Below are 17,651 nucleotides of genomic sequence, written 5' to 3' on the forward strand. Positions count from 1 at the left end.
ATGTAAAGGGAAAGAGATGTATTAAGAAGAGGTAGAATGTAATAAAAAATGTTAAGCTAGGTATTTAGAAATTGATTCCTGCAACAGAGAACTACTGTAGGTTTCTGGGAAGGGCAGTGACACAAGATCAACACTGTATGTCTCACACAGGCTTAACCCAGCAAAGTGTATATTTCGCCGACTCGAAGTACCCTATAGGTCCAGGCAACTCTTTGGGGCAACTGTTTCACATGCAGAAACTCAGATATCCAGGCTGCTTTGTTCTCTTGGCTCTGCCATCTTAACATGGGGCCACTTAAGTAATAGCAGCAGGAGAAAAAACGGCTGGAAGAGATTGCTAAACATTGCCAGCAATCACAGAAATAAAAATTAATACAAATAACTTTTTTCCCCATCAGACCGGCAAAAAGATAATTTCGTAATACAGAATATGGGCAAGGCAATGGAGGAAAACAATACTTTTATAAATTGCTACAGGGAGTTATGAACTGATACAGCTACTCTGGACAGTGATTTGGGGAGTAGCCACTCTGAGGGAGCAAATGTAAGATTTACTACATTTAAAATATATAAACCTTATGACTCAACAACTCTTCTTTGGGTACCTACCCTAAAGAAGCATACAGGTATACAAGGGGGAATGTACAAGGACATTCATTATAATGTTTGTAATAGTTTAAATGATAAACAAGTATCGCAGGGAGAATAGCTGAATTGTTATATAGCTCATTATGGAATACAATGCAACAGTTCAAGGTATAAAACACATCTGTATGTTCAAACCTGGATAGTTCTCTCAGATTTACTGATTGAAAAACCAAGGTTCGTCATAAATGTGAAAGATGTGACTCATTTTTTAAAAAAAACATAAAAATAATACCACATATTTTCTGGGTATATACTTATCTAGGTTTGGGGGAAAAAACTTGGAGGAACATACACACTAGATAACCAACAGTATCACTCTATAGTGAACGTGAAAGATCGGGGCTGGTGGTCCAAAAGGAATTTTAGCTTTATTTGCAATATCTAGCTGAGATGTTATACTTCCATATGGAGAAAGAATTCCCCTATTACTTCTAAAAATAAACTATTTGAAAAATTTCAGAACTGAAAACAAATATATACACATGTATGTGAGGGCAATTTTCTTCCTTCCCATTTAAAAGTGTCCACAAACACTGGAATGTACTGAAATTCTGTACCTCTTAGCAACTAGGGGTTGCTATACACACAGTATACATTCTGACTTTTTATAATGTTGAAAATATTAAGATCCAAAGATGAGTTTTATTAGAATGCCTTGTGAGAACATGACAAATACTGATACACTTGATTTAAACTAGAGCCAACAATGAACATTTACCTTATAAGCACTGGAAACAGAGTAGAAATTGATATAAAATTAGATTAACAACAAAAACTCCCAACATGAGGAAGCTGAGAAATGAATGGGAAGTGAAAAAGGAGTGCGTTTTCACTTCACTCCTTTGAATGCAGCACTCACACTCTTTATATTCCCATTGTATATTATATACATAAACATAAATATATTGTTATATAATTTATATTTCACTTTTACTACCTAATGAAAGCCTACCATAGTGATGCCTACCCCACATACAACACCTGCTCATTAAGAACAACTGAGTGGGGGACTTCCCTGGTGGCACAGTGGTTAAGAATCTGCCTGTCAATGCAGGGGACACGGGTTCCAGCCCTGGTCCAGGAAGATCCTACATGCCGCGAAGCAACTAAGCCCATGTGCCACAAGTACTAAGCCTGAGCCCGCTAGCCACATCTACTGAGTCTGTGTGCCACAAATACTGAAGCCCGTGCGCCTATATCCTGTGCTCCGCAACAAGAGAAGCCATCATGATGAGAAGCCCGCACACCACAATGAAGAGTAGCCCCGCTCGCTGCAACTAGAGAAAGCCCATGCACAGCAACAAAGACCCAACGTAGCCAAAAATAAATAAAATTAATTTATTCAAAAAAAAAAAAAAAAAGAAAAACTGAGTGAATATTTGACTTCTGAACACTGTCACTCAGAGGGTTTCCACAGATATCTGAACAGATGAAGTCTTAGCACAGACACATTCAGTATTTCAGGGTGAGTAGCATTTCCTGAACTGTATATGCTGTAATACTGTTTCAGAATACAAAATTCATGGACATATTGGGGGGAGGGGGTTGATGGCTGAATAAATTAGCAAATAATGCTATACCATATGCCCCTTTAACTCTTTACAACAAGCATAAGCATATTTATGGAGGGTTCAAGAAGTCCCACAAAAAAGAAATCTGTTTCACCCAGCATTTTCAAAACTTCTTTTTCCCCCAATATTCTTATTAACACCCTGTCAATGTAAGAAATAATGCTTTGGGACAATCCCATCCATCTATCCAAGAAACATTTATAGGACAATTAGTTTGGGGGGGAGCAGTGGCAGAGATCTCCTTCAATCTAAATTGGCATGAATGCAGGCATGTATAGCATAAGTGTAATATTACACAAATGTTCAAGATTCTAATTCATATTTAAAAACTGAGTCTTCAAGAATAACCTGCCAAAACTACGAATGATAGTAGGGAAATTTACCCTTTAATAAGTTTGCAGGGAAATTTACCCTTTAATAAGTTTGCTATCTGAAACTTTTTGCCCCTTATAATTCACACCCAAGCATTATTTCATTTAAATGAAGGTTATTCAAAGGGCTCTAAAGTATGAAATAATATCTATTATTAACCCTAAAAATAATGTTTAAAAACTACACAATTCCCCGACAGAACAGCATTCCTCAAAGTTTATTATTAAATTCCAAACTGCATTGTTAGAACTTTCTTTTTAAAGCGTAGCTACCTGATACAGAGGAACTGTGCCTATCCAGAAGTCACTTATCCATTAACCTTAAAACTATCAAAGAATAAAGATGATTCTTGGGCACATTACATAGTCTGTAAGTTCCTGTATGCTACTCACAGTAAGACAGTTCAGAAACACATACTCACTAACTATAAATAGAAATAAATTTCTAACAAGCTTGGTGGTCTAATTTCCCAGTTACTCAATAAAGAGCACTTAGTGTATACCTGGTGCTAGTCATAATAGTTATAGATATCATGGGTTTGGGGAGATTTTAAAAAACAATTAAATAATTCAAAAGATACATGTACCACAATGTTCATTGCAGCACTACTTACAGTAACCAGGACACGGAAGCAACCTAAATGTCCATCAACAGATGAATGGATAAAGAAGATGTGGCACATATATACAATGGAATATTAGCCAGAAAAAGAAACGAAATTGAGTTATTTGTAGTGAGGTGGATGGACCTAGAGTCTGTCATACAGAGTAAAGTAAGAAAGAGAAAAACAAATACCGTATGCTAACGCACATATATGGAATCTAAAAAACCGTACTGATGAACCTAGTGGCAGGGCAGGAATAAAGACGCAGACGTAGAGAATGGGCTCGAGGACGCGGAGGGGTAAGGGGAAGCTGGGATAAAGTGAGAGTGTAGCAGTGACATATGTACACTACCAAATGTAAAACGATGGCTAGTGGGAAGCTGCTGCATAGCACAGGGAGATCAGCTTGATGCTTTGTGATGACCTAGAAGGGTGGGATAGGGAGGGGGGGAGGGATGCTCAAGAGGGAGGGCATATGGGGATATATGTATACATATAACTGATTCACTTTGTTGTACAGCAGAAACTAATGCCACATTATAAAGCAATTATACTCCCATAAAGATATTTTAAAAATTAGAATAAGTAACAAAATAACAAATGCAACTTAGAAAGAAAGATCTCATTCTCATTAGGGGTAGAGAGCAGACTAAATGTACTGAAGAGTCCTGACAAAGACCCAGAATCACAATGTCCAATGTGGTAGCCCTAAGTCAAACATGGCTACTGAGCACTTGAAGTGTGGCTAGTCAAATTGAGACATGCTGTAAGTATACAATGCAAATTTGAATTCAGTAAAAACAAACAAAAAAAGGAACTATCTCACTAATAATTACTCTATTTTTATTACATATTTTAAAAACTCTACTGGATATATTATTACATTAAATTCACCTTATAAAGTATTTTTTTAAAAAATAAGGCTACCGGAAGGTTTAAAATTACATATGTAATTCACATTTTATTTCTGTTGAACAATATTAGGCCAGAGACTTGAATGAGCATGACACATTCAGGAAACAGTAAGCAAACCAGTGTAGCTCAGGTAGAGATGTATACTACAGGAAGACACAAGAGATGAAGGGCCAGACATAGCATTTTGGGATGCTTAGATTCCCTGTCTTAGAAAAGACCTACTAAAGAGTTTTAAGCAAGAAAATGACTATGAGAATATACCTTTAGAACACATTACTCTGGAAGCATAGAAGATGAAATGGAAGAAAATCATACATATGGGAGACAGGAAACATTCGTCAAGGCACAAGAAGATAGAGGCCTTATGAAATTAAAAGCAAGCCACCAGAATTATAAAGTACTTTCTAGGGCTAGACAGAGTGTCATATCAAAGAAGTGTCAGCTGACAGTGAGAGAGAGGGTTAAAAATAGATCCTAAGGCTCCCAAAGCAGTCTGGAGCCTGTTTAATGGAAACAGTCTAAATTTCCCAAAAGCCCTAAAGGAAACAGCTATAACTAATCATAGCAGCCTTGCATATATACAGCAGCACTGTGCCTGAGGCATGTGAAATTGCATTCCTAACTCATTATTTTTCCTGAAAGATAAGGATGGGGGGGCACTGTTAAATAACTCAATAAATATTAGAGTTTTTTTTTAACTCTAAGACACATATTTCTCCCCACTTTTTAACATTTTTAAAACCACAGAGCAGTGTTCAATCAATATTTGCACTTAACAGTGGGTTTGTTAAAAGTGCAAATAGAATTCTTGAGAAAATAGGAAATCAGTTTAAGAATGCCTGACAAGTTTGAGGACACACAAGGAAACCAGAGTAGTTGGAGTAGTGTAACAAGGAGGAGTGTAGGGGAAGATGAGAGGAAGAGAGATCACATACTGTCTGGCAAGTCATGGTTGACTTTTACTCTGAAGAAAGAATGTCAAGGAGGAGGAAGTGATCAACTGTGTCAAATGCTGCAGATAGGTAAAGCTAGGGAAGTGTCAAGAAATAACCTATAGATTTAGCTGTGTATAAAAGTGAGAATGGAAGCACTTCCTAGACCAGTGACTGTAGGAGCTACCTAAGGAAGATGGAAGCCAAAGTAGTAATGCCTCCTCCATCTAGTACACAGTCACTTGGGGCAAGCAACTGTAACAGACCGGACGATGAGCTCTCAAATAAGAATCAATCAAGAAAAGTCAAACCCCTGAAAGAAAACAACAAAAAAACTCACCTAAGAAAAATCTGAACTTGAAGAAAGAGCTGATAAGACAATCAGGAAAAAAGAATAGCATCCACAAAATGAAAACAAGTTATTAAACAAGGGTGGTTGTAAAAAAACATCAATTAAGAGATTTCAGGTATCAATAACATAATAATTAAATTTAGAAATTTAAAAGGTAAATAGCAGGACAGAAATTAGTCACAAGTGGAGAATTAGTTAACGAGTTAGAATATCAAACTAGGAAGGCACAGAGTGAGAATAAAGTATGAAACAAATGTTGAGAGACATTATGGATAGATCTAGAGTTCCAACATGTGGAGTGACAAGAGAAAAAAAGAGTTGCAGTTTTCAAAAACTAATACATTTCCCACAAGTGAAGACAAATGGGAATCTTCAGCTTGAGAAAGACTTTCAAGTGCCAAAAAGGGGAAAGAAAACAAAACAAAATATTAGATAATCCATGGTAAAACTTTACGGTATCAAGGATAAAAAATAAAACAAAACAAAGCAAATAATGCTAAAGGGAAAAAGACTTGAGATTTATTATTTTATATACAAATAAGCAAATATTTGAAGGGTAAATATAAAGGAAAGCATTTTGAACATTGTTGCTAGAACTATTTATTTGATCAAGAAAATAAATCAACTCAGAAGTATACTGAATCTGAGTAGCAGAATGGGAAAAATACATGAATAAAAATGAGTAAAATGTATTAGAAAACCAAAAGTAGCAAGTATGAAAACTTAACCACAAGTTTAACGTGTTTAATCACAATTCAGTTAATATTCCATCAATAATAAACAATAACATGAGAGTTGGGGTGGGTGGGTGGGGCGATAGGAGAGATGTACACTATCATAAACACTTAATTTACATAGTAAAGTACCACTCACGAAATCCTGTTCAGATATTTGTTATCATTTAATGAAACCTTACAATCTAATCTTTACAATGCTCTTTGCCTCTTCTATACTTGTTAAATCTTACATTGAAAGTTGGATACCAGTACCCCAAAAGGCTATTTTTTATAGGTATTCTGAAGAATAACCCCTATATCTCATTCTTTTGTTTGAATCTTTTTCACCTGGTCTCATCCATTTCCCTTCCATGTGTCATTTTAAACCTCAGTGCCAAGCCTCAGCAATGCATGGGCCCCACAGGTGGCATTTGCACTAAAGAGACCATCCATGCCTTACCAGGTAATAGTACAAATGAACTGTGTACCTAGGCATCTTTCCATCTCTTTACATTTCAATCAGCTCTTTGCCAAATGGACAGTGAATTTAAATGTCCTTCCAGAAGCTGCCTTTAAGAGAGATATCCAACGAGCTATCTTTCAGATAAAACATTATACCATGATGCTACCACAGTATTTCTTCCTTAGTCACCATCAATAGGACAACCTTTAAACAAAGACATGATTTCAGATCATCCTAAGAGATGCTTCTATTGTGCCTATATCTAATTCAACACAACCATAAAGCAATCTTAACACAGTCATTGTTACAATTAAAGTGTTTACTAAATGTTGTATAACACAGACTATAAATTAGACTAACATAGCCAAATACATCAACCCTTCAAGGAAATGAGGAAATACAATACATTCAAGTTAGAGTATGATCACAGAGAAGTACAGAAATAGGCATAAACAAATGATGATTCAGTCTGAAAACAATATACTTCAAATGCATTGCATTTTAAGTCTACAGATTAATTAAGAAAGTATTTTTCAAATCCTCTTAGAGGTGTATTAGAATATTTTAGAGATTCCTTTAAGTTGAAAAACAAAATGGCCATGAGAATGAGTTTAGACTGTTTTGTAGTTCTTATTTTTTTAAAGTTTGGAAAATATAATAGTACAATACAGCTCATTTACAATTCACAATAGGTAGAATTTAAATGTAATAGGTAGATTATATCAATCTCAAAGAAAATAATTACTTACTTTGGAGGCCCATGGCTGAAGACAGTTGGCATAACAGCGAACAAGAAAAGCCATTTCCTGAGCTGCAAAGGATAGTTTCCTTTTCAAAACAGAGCCACACCGATGAGTATGTTGACAAAATTCTTTTAACTTTCTTTCTTATAAATCATATACCATTTGCAGTGTAAATTGCAGTGTAAAGACAGCTTCTCCAAATCCCTTTCAAACTGATATCAGGAGCTTTCAATAGCTTAGAATTTAGCTTCTAAATAACTGGAATACTTTTCAACAAAATGTTCACTTTTAACAAGCAAATCACAGTAAATCAAGATGTTTAGATTTCTGGCTCAAAACATACAGACACATCCTTCCTCAGGCACCTGGCACAGGCATGCACAGTGGTAACTGAACAGTTAATACTGTATCAATCAAAGCAAATAAGGCAACATGCACCAAATCCGTGTTGCTTGATTCTGAGAAACCTTTCCAAAGACAGCTTTGTCTTTTCTTCAACTTATTTCATTCTGTAGAGTAAGCACTGCAGTAATTCTTCTGCATCAGAAGCAAACCAGAACACTGTATCCTTAAGATGAAAGTTTCTTCTTTATATTGTTAACCACCAGAGGTTTAAAAAAAAAAAAAAATCAACCACTGAGCAAGTGGTAGTTAGAAGATATATGCTCTAACAGGTTTGTCCTGTAGAATGCTTGAGAATCTCCAAAATTAAAAATTTCTCTTTTCACATGGACTATTTACGGCTCTGCAGCATTGCTCCTTGTTCTAATGCATCAGTAAGATAGTACTGTGGATCTAAGTCTGGCTTTCTGGTTGAAAATTTATATATGATATGGTACAAAAACACTACATCTTCTGCTTAAAGCAAGACTGTATGCTAGTGTTTTAATTCCTACTGTCCTTGCCTGTTTCACAGCAGCTCCCTAAGGAGAAGCTCCTATTGATTCTATGCTCTGCAGTAAGATGAAATATCTAATAAGAAGGAAAGAGAGTGGGAGGAGAATAGAGCTAAAAGGATGACATCACCTGTATAGAAAGCCTTCAGAACTGCATTAGATCAATTGGCTACTGTATCTGCAGATGTAACCCAAAGAGCAATTTATTGAAAACACACACACACCCTTCCCGTGAAACGTGTCAGCTAGCTAAATTCTGTAAGAAAAAAACTGGCTAAAGCATCTCTCTGTTTCAGTCTTAAAAATCCATTTTGATTTTTAATTCTGTGCATTGATACACAGCTTTATTTGGGAAGCCATATTACTATTGAAATTTAACACAGTATTGTCCTCCCAAGGGAAAATAATTAGCTCTGGTAAGATACTCTTGCATTGCAAATACAGAAGGCAGCCTAGTTCTCAGATGTCACATATGTATTCTGCTTGCAAAACTTCCTATTTATCAAATAACTGTTCTGAAAGGTATAACCTTCAAGACCACTCTAAATTAACATTAAAAATATCAAAACTGGTACTAAGATTTGTATGTAAATAGTACATTTAAATGGAAACAATTTCATTTCCCAAAAGAAAAGCTGGAAAAAAAAAAAATCACAGGCACAAGAGCTGACGTGCGGCATTCACCAACCCCTCTGAGGAAGAATAATCTATGCAATGTGGTACTTTCCTACAGCCCAATGCTAAATTCCTAGAAAGAGACCAGAAGCAAGTAAAACTCAGAAGGAATCAGAAAAGAAAATGATTCAACCTGCTTCCAAATTGAGCTTGGACTAAAAGGAAATATTTTTCTATAAAAATTATAGGAAAATTTTAATTCTTGCCACACCTCCTCCAATCTGAAAACACAATTCCACTAGTACCCACCCTATTCTTCAAGATTCTGCCACAAGGCATCTAGTGCAGATACTACCACAAAGAGTTTGCACTAAAGGTTGCAATGGTGCCTCTCAATGGCCAAAGTAAGACACAGTTTCCAATGGTAAAATACAGTTAATACCCCTCCAGGCAGCAAAATTATGAGAATAACATCAATGAATAAATCAAAGTAACTGAATTATCTTGCTTTATTTACCTACCACCATTTTGAGGGAAGAGGTGTGCAATAAGAGAAATTATTACCTGAGAGACAGGTGTTATTACAAAGGACTTTACTGTCAAGAGATGAACACCTTGTTACTAGCCAAAAACAAACAAATAAGCAAACAAACAAAGAGTTCTTCAATACACCTGAGCAAACTATAAGTCACTTTCTGAACAACACTATGCTGCCAATCTGAACTACGCTGCTACTTATAAGACTAGAACTGACTTTAGTAAAACTAGGTTTTATTCTGAATAAAGACAAGTCATACTTTCACAATAAGTGACCATTTATGAATCTGGATTTCCATAAAACTTAAGAATTATCTGTTTCCTGAAAAATTTCAAAGGAACACACAAAATTTACACTTAAATATAAAACTAAATCTAAGAAATAAACATGACCCTAGTTTTCTAACCCTAAAACATGGAAATTATGCACAGGTTAATTTTCAAGCACCAATGTATTTTTTCAACTCAATTAATTTAAATAACCTATGAGTTGGAATTTCAACAAAATGTTAAGTATTTAAGAATAAATTAACTGAAATCTAATTTTAACACTCATTTTTAAAAACAGAAAAATGATAGTAGGCACCTTGTATGTAAATGAAGCCAAACATTTCCTAAAGATAAATTTCTAAAAGATATCCTGTATGTAAACATTACGTGACTGAAAAACATTTCAGTTTCAACGCAAGACAGTAATTATATTCATGTACAGAACCAACAGGATAAATTACAACCAAATCAAAAAGCAAAACCCTAAAGGGCACCTTTCCTCCTTTTTATAAATCACGCTGATAGCACACAAAGGACTTCAAGCTGAGCAAGGGAGACAGCCATCTCTTAACTACTTTAAAAAACACTCTGCCCTGTGTATGAAATGCAATCCACTAATACCATATGTTAGAACAACTGTAGTAAACACCAGCTCAATAAAGGAGCAACTCTCTTTTCCTTTAGTTTGGCCTGGAAGTGAAGATGACATCATCCTTTTCCTTGTTCTACCAATCATCTCATAGTATCTGCCATTCTAGGGAACTGTACGGTGAGTCTGGCATGAAAAATCTCCCTGTGCAACAATACCATGAAAGAAACAAACAAGCCAAATTTTATATTCAGCATGTGAACCCACCACCACTCTGATGATACACTATACCACACTGTTTCTTCAGTAAGAATGACTTACTCTCAATAACTGAAAACTATAAACATCTTTAGAAAAGTCAGTAATTTATCAAATAACTAAAATATATGATTAGGTGAATAAATGAATTTTCACTTCTATTACTCTAAAAATTTTATCATGATCTCATTCCATTACCTCACCAATTCAAATGAAGTAACTGCAGAAAGGGACAATGCCCTGATTACACATTGTCTAGGAATCATAACCACAGGATAACCATTTAAGAATACATTTCCCCTGCATATGAAATGCCATGATGCTAAGCCACACTGATGAAATCTTTAGCTTTAAAAAGGTCTTTCAAACTACTACCAAATAAAGCAATCAATGTATGCATTTGCAAAACTTCAAACCATTATAAAATAGTCTTATAAAAATGTAAATGCTATATAGTTAATAATTAAATTATTTATATATTCATAATATAATTATAAATTATTTTATATATTCATAATATAAATTTAATATATTCATATTATAAATTATTTTATGTATTCATATTTTATGAACACATGATAAACTGTATAAACTAATATAAAATACATTAACTATATAAACTATTTCTAAACAAAAATACGAAGCAGAACATTTGAAATCATATTGTATAGAAAGCCAAATATGAGGCTCTAATAGTTACTAACCTATAAATATACCTTTTATGTCAATAGGTAACAACACTGAAAAGGAGGAAAAAAGGTAATCGTGGATAAAGGTAAGTTAACAAAGAATTTACACTCTAGACGTTATGAAAAACAAAAAACCAACATTAACAAAAACCAGGTTTATAGTAATTTCAGGCACAGTCATACACTTTATTCCCCATCTGCACAGTGAAATATTATAATCACAATGTAGAGAAGCCAAACTCAAAAGGAGGTGAGACCAAAGAAAAATTATGTAGTTTTACAAAATATATAAATAATAAAACAAACAGGCCACTCATTTCTGTGTTTTAGTTGTAAGCATTTGGCCTTTAAAATATAAACTGTTAAATGTACTGATTTATATAGTAAAAACACTTTAATCCTTTTGGAAAATGAATGAATAAATGACACTACCATAATATCTGAGGTAACATACAAGCCCTTTTAAAGGATCACAGTAAGCTTTCCTACTCCCTGCCCGCCTCCTGCCCCTTGATTAACTTGAACATCTGAAATGAATCTCTGTAGTTACCAGACATGGTTAACTCTAATTACTGGTGCCCCTCAGGAATTCCTGCTTTCAAACTGCATCCTATCTATTTCTCAGACTTTCTGAAGAAAGCCAGACTACCAACACTCTCCTCCTATTCTGTAAGAAACAGTGTGCTTCAGCACACTGTCATCTATGTCCACTAAATGATCAGCACCACGCTGTTGAAAACCTTATCAGAGCCACCAGTGGGCCACATATGCACTATGAAATATGATCCTTCCTTAGGGAGTGATGGAGGAAGAAAAAGCAAAGAGAAAGAGGGAAGCCTTCATCATCAACTAAGGTGATGTAAGCTTCTATAATTAGAATCAGTGAAACCGAAGCAACAATAAAAAGGCACCACCATGCTTCTACTTTCCACTACACAGTGCAATTGTAGCAAGCATTTTTCACTCACACACAAAAAAATACACTTTGCATATATAGTCAAGTATGCTACATACTATATGCAAAGTTAATGTAGTTTTAATATAATGTATTATTTTCTACAAAAAAACAAGATTTGCCCAATAATTAAAATAAATACCTGTATCTATATATAAACATGACTGAAAAAAGAAACCTCACTAAAAAAATTAAACAATTGAGAATACTGTCTCCATCTGTAAATTCCTGGATTATATTAGAGATTACCTTTGTATCCCTTCTCTGATTTTAAATACTGTATTTTCTAGTACTATAAAAGCTAAATGCCTAGTTACTGAACAGGTAACAAATCAAATTAAAAGGCAGTAACAATCAGCATTAATCTGTTTGAAATGTTTGAGTAGTTATTCCCCTTCCATCTGGAATGCTCTCAAAAATCACTGTCTTAGGCCACTGGTATATACATTAGTATCAGAGTTGTTTCAAATGATCTTCAAAAGAGCTTTCTGTAAAGTGTTTCACGTATGATAAAAATCTTTCCTATTCTGGTTCCCTGGGCAGATCCATATGAATCAGTGTCACCTTTAAGCGAGGGAGAATCGTCCCAGACAACCAGAGGGCATGCCCCTGCCCTCTTCCCAACACTCCTGAAGCTCACACAGAGTGAATGATAAAAACAATTTTTGAAGATGACTACTTAGAAGTTAGCAGTACTTATGTAGAGCGTTAAAAATAATTTTCACACATTATGAAAAATAATTTTCACACCCTAGGGATCAATCTTAAGGGAAAAAATCAAAGTCACATACAGATATATTCATACAAGTTGTAATAGGAGATAAATTAGAAACTGCATGAGAATACTTTGTTATAATATTAATATTAAAAATAATGTTCAGGGAAAAATTTAATTGCATGAGAAGTAGAAAGGCAGGATAAATATTCAGCATTATCTAAATTAAAAAAGATCTCAATGATTTAATCGAGATACATGCATTTAAAAATCATTAGCCACACTAGCTATCTCTGGTTTTGAGGATTACAGCATTTCCTTCTTAATATTCTTCTGTATTTTTCTACATTACTCTAAGGAACATTTTTTTTCACACACAAAAATTTTTTAAATCTGCTCGAGGCAGGCATTTGTCCTACTTAGATTGTTTACAATTACACCCCTCTGCTTTTTCTCTGTCCATTTGCGGACTCATGACCCTGTAACTAGGTACAAGAACCTTCTATTGAGAATTCTAACCAGAAGACAAATGAGAAGAATTCTCCCAGGAGACGCTAGACACACATGAATAAAAGGACAAAAGTTCTCTTCTGATTTTAAGGTATAAAGCACAATAAAGAACATATCTGTCCAGAGCACTATGGCTTGTAAATAGGGTGAGAGGACAAGCAACACTGAAAAGCTGCAGATTCTCAGAGGCTGGGCTCCAAATTTCTTAGTAGCAGTCTGATCAACACTCACTGTCTTATACACAAATAAGACTGGCAAAGCTTCCAGATACACCATCTTCTTTACTTTAGAAGTAATAGAAGATTGTGTACTCACTCATCCTTTCATTCTACAAGTATTTATCAGACACAAAATATAATTTAAAATAATCAGGATCCATCAGGTGCACAAATAAACTTCACACTGTTGACGGTTTATCAATCAGTGACTGACTTTAGCAGTCCAAACTTGAAATTCTGATAATATATGCAACAAGAGTGTGCACACCTCCTCCATTTTGACTTGAATAAATGTTTAAATTATTTGCTTACTGGTGGTCTGCTATGGTCTGAAGGTTTGTGTCGCCCCCCACCCCCAAAATTCCTATGTTAAAATCTAATCTGCAAAATGATGGTATTAGGAGGTGGGGCCTTTGGGAGGTGTTAGGTCATGACGGCTCTGGAACTGGGATTAATGCCCATATAAAAAATGCCCCAGAGAGCTTCCTAGCCCTGTTCTACCATGTGAACACAGCAGGGGTTGGCAGTCCACAGTTAAAAGGGACTTGGTAGCTAGTTCAATTCCCCCACATGATGCAGGGACTGAGGGTCTTAAATATTCCTTAACATTGCAAATTAGCGCTTGAAATAGAAAAGGAACGCGTATCATCCGATTCCTAGTTTAATGTCTACTCTATCACATCAAACTGAGGAATCTGGCTCTTATAAACCTGCCCATATCAAGGATTTAACTTACTTGCACCTAGTTTCTTTGGAAGTTCAAATAGGTTGTCCTGAGACAAATGTTGAGATGCTGCTATGAAGGTCTGTGTTCCTGCAAAATTCGTATGTTGAAATTCTAATCCCCAAGGTGATGGTATTAGAAGGTGGGGCCTATGGAAGGTGATCAAGTCATAAGGAAGGAGCTCTCATGACTGGGATTAGTGCCCTTATAAAAGAGGCTCCACAGAGCTCCCTAGTCCTTTCTACCATGTGAGCAGACAGCAAGAGGTAAGCAGTCTACAATCCAGAAGAGGGCCTTTACCAGGACCTGAGGCATGCTGGCTGCTGGTACCATGATCTTGGCCTTCTAGCCTACAGAACTGTGAGAAATAAAAGTTCTGTTGTTTATAAGCCACTTGGTCTGTGGTACTTTGTTAGAGCAGCCTGAACGGACTAAGACACGACCCATGAGGTGATCTCAGCAACCACACTTGAATTCTTACTCAGCTGTACGGACAAACGTCTTAATCTCTCTCTGTACGCACTAAATCCAAACAAAACATGGAGCGCTGGAGGAGAGCAGGGAACATAAGGTACAATCACAGAAGAAGCAAAGAGAAAGAGATGCTTGTTGCATTAGTAATTTGTGAGCCTAAAATCAAACAGTAGATTCTAGAGTGTCACACCATGCTCACCACCTGCCATACTATGCCAGAACAATGAACTGTGTAGGAAGAATACATGTAAAGAAGGGTGAGCAAAAGGAAGCCCTCCAAATTTAAAATCATGACCCATGATGCTGCCATGGAAATCCCTCTTTCCAGGTGTCCCTTGGGAAGAGTTGGCTGGCTCCACTTTTGTGCAGGTGCTATGATGGAGAAAAAGAGGAAGAAGGGTAGTAGATTATCCTGTGCTTGAGAATGTAAAAAGCACCATAGGTGACATAAGGAACAAGAAAAAAAAAATTAAGATTTAGTCTACTGAGGAATGTGGGATCTAATTAAGAGCCAATAACAGCACATCAAACACCCAGACTGTTTGTTGTTCAAATATATAGCAGAAGGGGCTTCCCTGGTGGCGCAGTGGTTGAGAATCTGCCTGCCAATGCAGGGGACACGGGTTTGAGCCCTGGTCTGGGAAGATCCCACATGCCGCGGAGCAACTGGGCCCGTGAGCCACAACTACTGAGCCTGCGCGTCTGGAGCCTGTGCTCTGCAACAAGAGAGGCCGCGACAGTGAGAGGCCCGTGCACCGCAATGAAGAGTGGCCCCCACACCGCGATGAAGAGTGGCCTCCGCTTGCCACTAGAGAAAGCCCTCGCACAGAAACGAAGACCCAACAAGCCATAAATAAATAAATAAATAAATAAATATATTAAAAAAAATATATATAGCAGAAGAAGAAAGGAGATATCAATGAGAAGAACTATAACTTCATAACTGAAGTACCTAAACACCAACAATATTTTTTAAACCTTTAAAGAATGTCCAGATTTATATTTGGATCAATAATGTTTCCATAAAATGACCAAGGATGAATGTTGTCTGATAATCTAGAGATGCATTTCAAGTTAAATAAAGGCATACTTGTTGCCTGACCTTTGTGAAACCAAAACACTTCCCCCTTACTGGTCCTGGCTTATTTTTACCATTTAACCTTATGTATATACCAATATTAAAACTTCAACTCACTACATATGAAAAATGTTCACCATTGTAGGCTATTTAAAACACAAATCAACTTTCTATAAAAAATACAGACATTTAAGAAATTCTTAAGTAAACTGCTAATTTTCTTTTCTGCTATCTTCAGAACAGAGCATGATTATATGAGCACACTGCATGTAAGTATGTGTAACATCTTATGGGATCAATGAGAAGAGCACTCTACAAACAGTAAGTGTTAGGGGAGGCTTCTCCAAAGAGTTCAGGGATGAATGGATTTTTAGGAGTTGAGCAGGACTTTGTCAGGAGGACATGGCAGGAGAAGATCAGAGTGCAAATAAATGAAATAGAGACTAAAAGACAATTGAAAAGATCAATGACACTAAGAGCCGGATCTTTAAAGACATAAACAAAATTGGCCAGAGCACCCTTATGGGGCCAGAAGGGTGAACAGGTAGACTGGGGCCAGATGACAAAGGGATTTATATATCATATAATCTCAATACTTTAAAAACTAAATATTTCTGAGTTGTATTTCTAAGATACATAATTTATTTATAAATTAATACATGTACTACCAGCAAAAGTATTTTGTGTTCATTATGAAATACACACAAAAATCCACAGAAACTTAAAAAGATAACAGTACATATAAACTCTACTATTTTCTTCCCATGCCGTGTGGACTGTTTGCAAACTACATTTTAAGACACCTGAGCTAAACTACTGACTTTGCTAATTACTAAAAGAAAGAAGGTCTTCAAGGCAATAATTCCAAAACCAGTCATCAGTTTCTGGCAGACATCTCCTGTCATCATTTAACTGGCTTCTAGTCACTTATTATTATATATAGTAAAGCAACTCATTCAGTGACTTTCATATTCATTTTATAACCACTCTACCTTGTAGGGTTGAACAAAGAAACTGCTTTGTTTAAAGTGAGCCATTGTCAGTAAAGGCTACAAGAAAACTGGAAAGGGCATAGTTGGCTGATTGTTGCCTGCTTGATTTTATCATTCCTACCTTTATTCTCCCTTTGTCTGATTCTTTAGCTTACATTTTTCAATTATCTTAACATATACACATATTGTGGTAAACACGTTTTAATAACCAGAAATAGATAAATAATAAAATTGTTTTGTTAGCAACAGGAACAAAGGTTTTTTGAGTATTTCAATAACAACAGGAATAGAAGCTGCTGACACTACTGGATGTTTTTTCAAGGCACCAAACACCGAGCAGAGCCTTTCATATATATAAAACAAACTTAGAAATGTCACACAACTTGCCCAAAGTTACACAAGAACCTAAACAAGTTTATAAAAAAAACAGGCACTCTATCTTCTTTAACAGGCAATACACTCTGAGGATATACGGATGATGGTTCACATTTTCAAGGCATGTACACTCTGATGAGAGAGACAGACATTTGAATAAAAAATTACAATGTAATATAACAAATAGTCACAGGTATATGCATGGGATATTACAGGAATGTAGAGATGTGTACCTAACCCTACCAAGAAAAAATCATAGATTCCTCCCATGAGTTGATATAAATTATTTAAATTAAAATTTTTAATTTTCAATTAAAATCCTTAGTCATACCAGCCACATTTTAAGTGCTCAGTAGCCACGTGTGGCTGGTTACTATCATTTGGAAACCACAGATATAAAACATTTCCTCATTGTAGAAAGTTCTATTGGACAGAACTGG

General features: G+C 35.7%; 1 protein-coding gene across 2 annotated transcripts in view; it reads right to left on the reverse strand.

The window, feature by feature from the left end:
• RAPGEF6 (Rap guanine nucleotide exchange factor 6) overlaps positions 1-17,651 on the reverse strand; it is a 177,026-nt gene that overhangs the window by 62,074 nt on the left and 97,301 nt on the right. The window contains exon 1 of one of the 2 annotated variants that reach the window (XM_024741654.1): positions 7,323-7,419. The exons of the other annotated variant lie outside the window; for it this stretch is intronic. Coding sequence (XP_024597422.1) covers positions 7,323-7,376 — 54 coding nt within the window. The 5' untranslated portion in view covers positions 7,377-7,419. Of the gene's footprint in view, positions 1-7,322; positions 7,420-17,651 lie in introns of those variants that run through there. 2 annotated transcript variants of the gene reach the window in all.

This window comes from Neophocaena asiaeorientalis, unplaced genomic scaffold (genome assembly GCF_003031525.2).
Source record: "Neophocaena asiaeorientalis asiaeorientalis breed wild unplaced genomic scaffold, Neophocaena_asiaeorientalis_V1.1 scaffold773, whole genome shotgun sequence".
NCBI classification, from domain to species: Eukaryota; Metazoa; Chordata; class Mammalia; order Artiodactyla; family Phocoenidae; genus Neophocaena; species Neophocaena asiaeorientalis.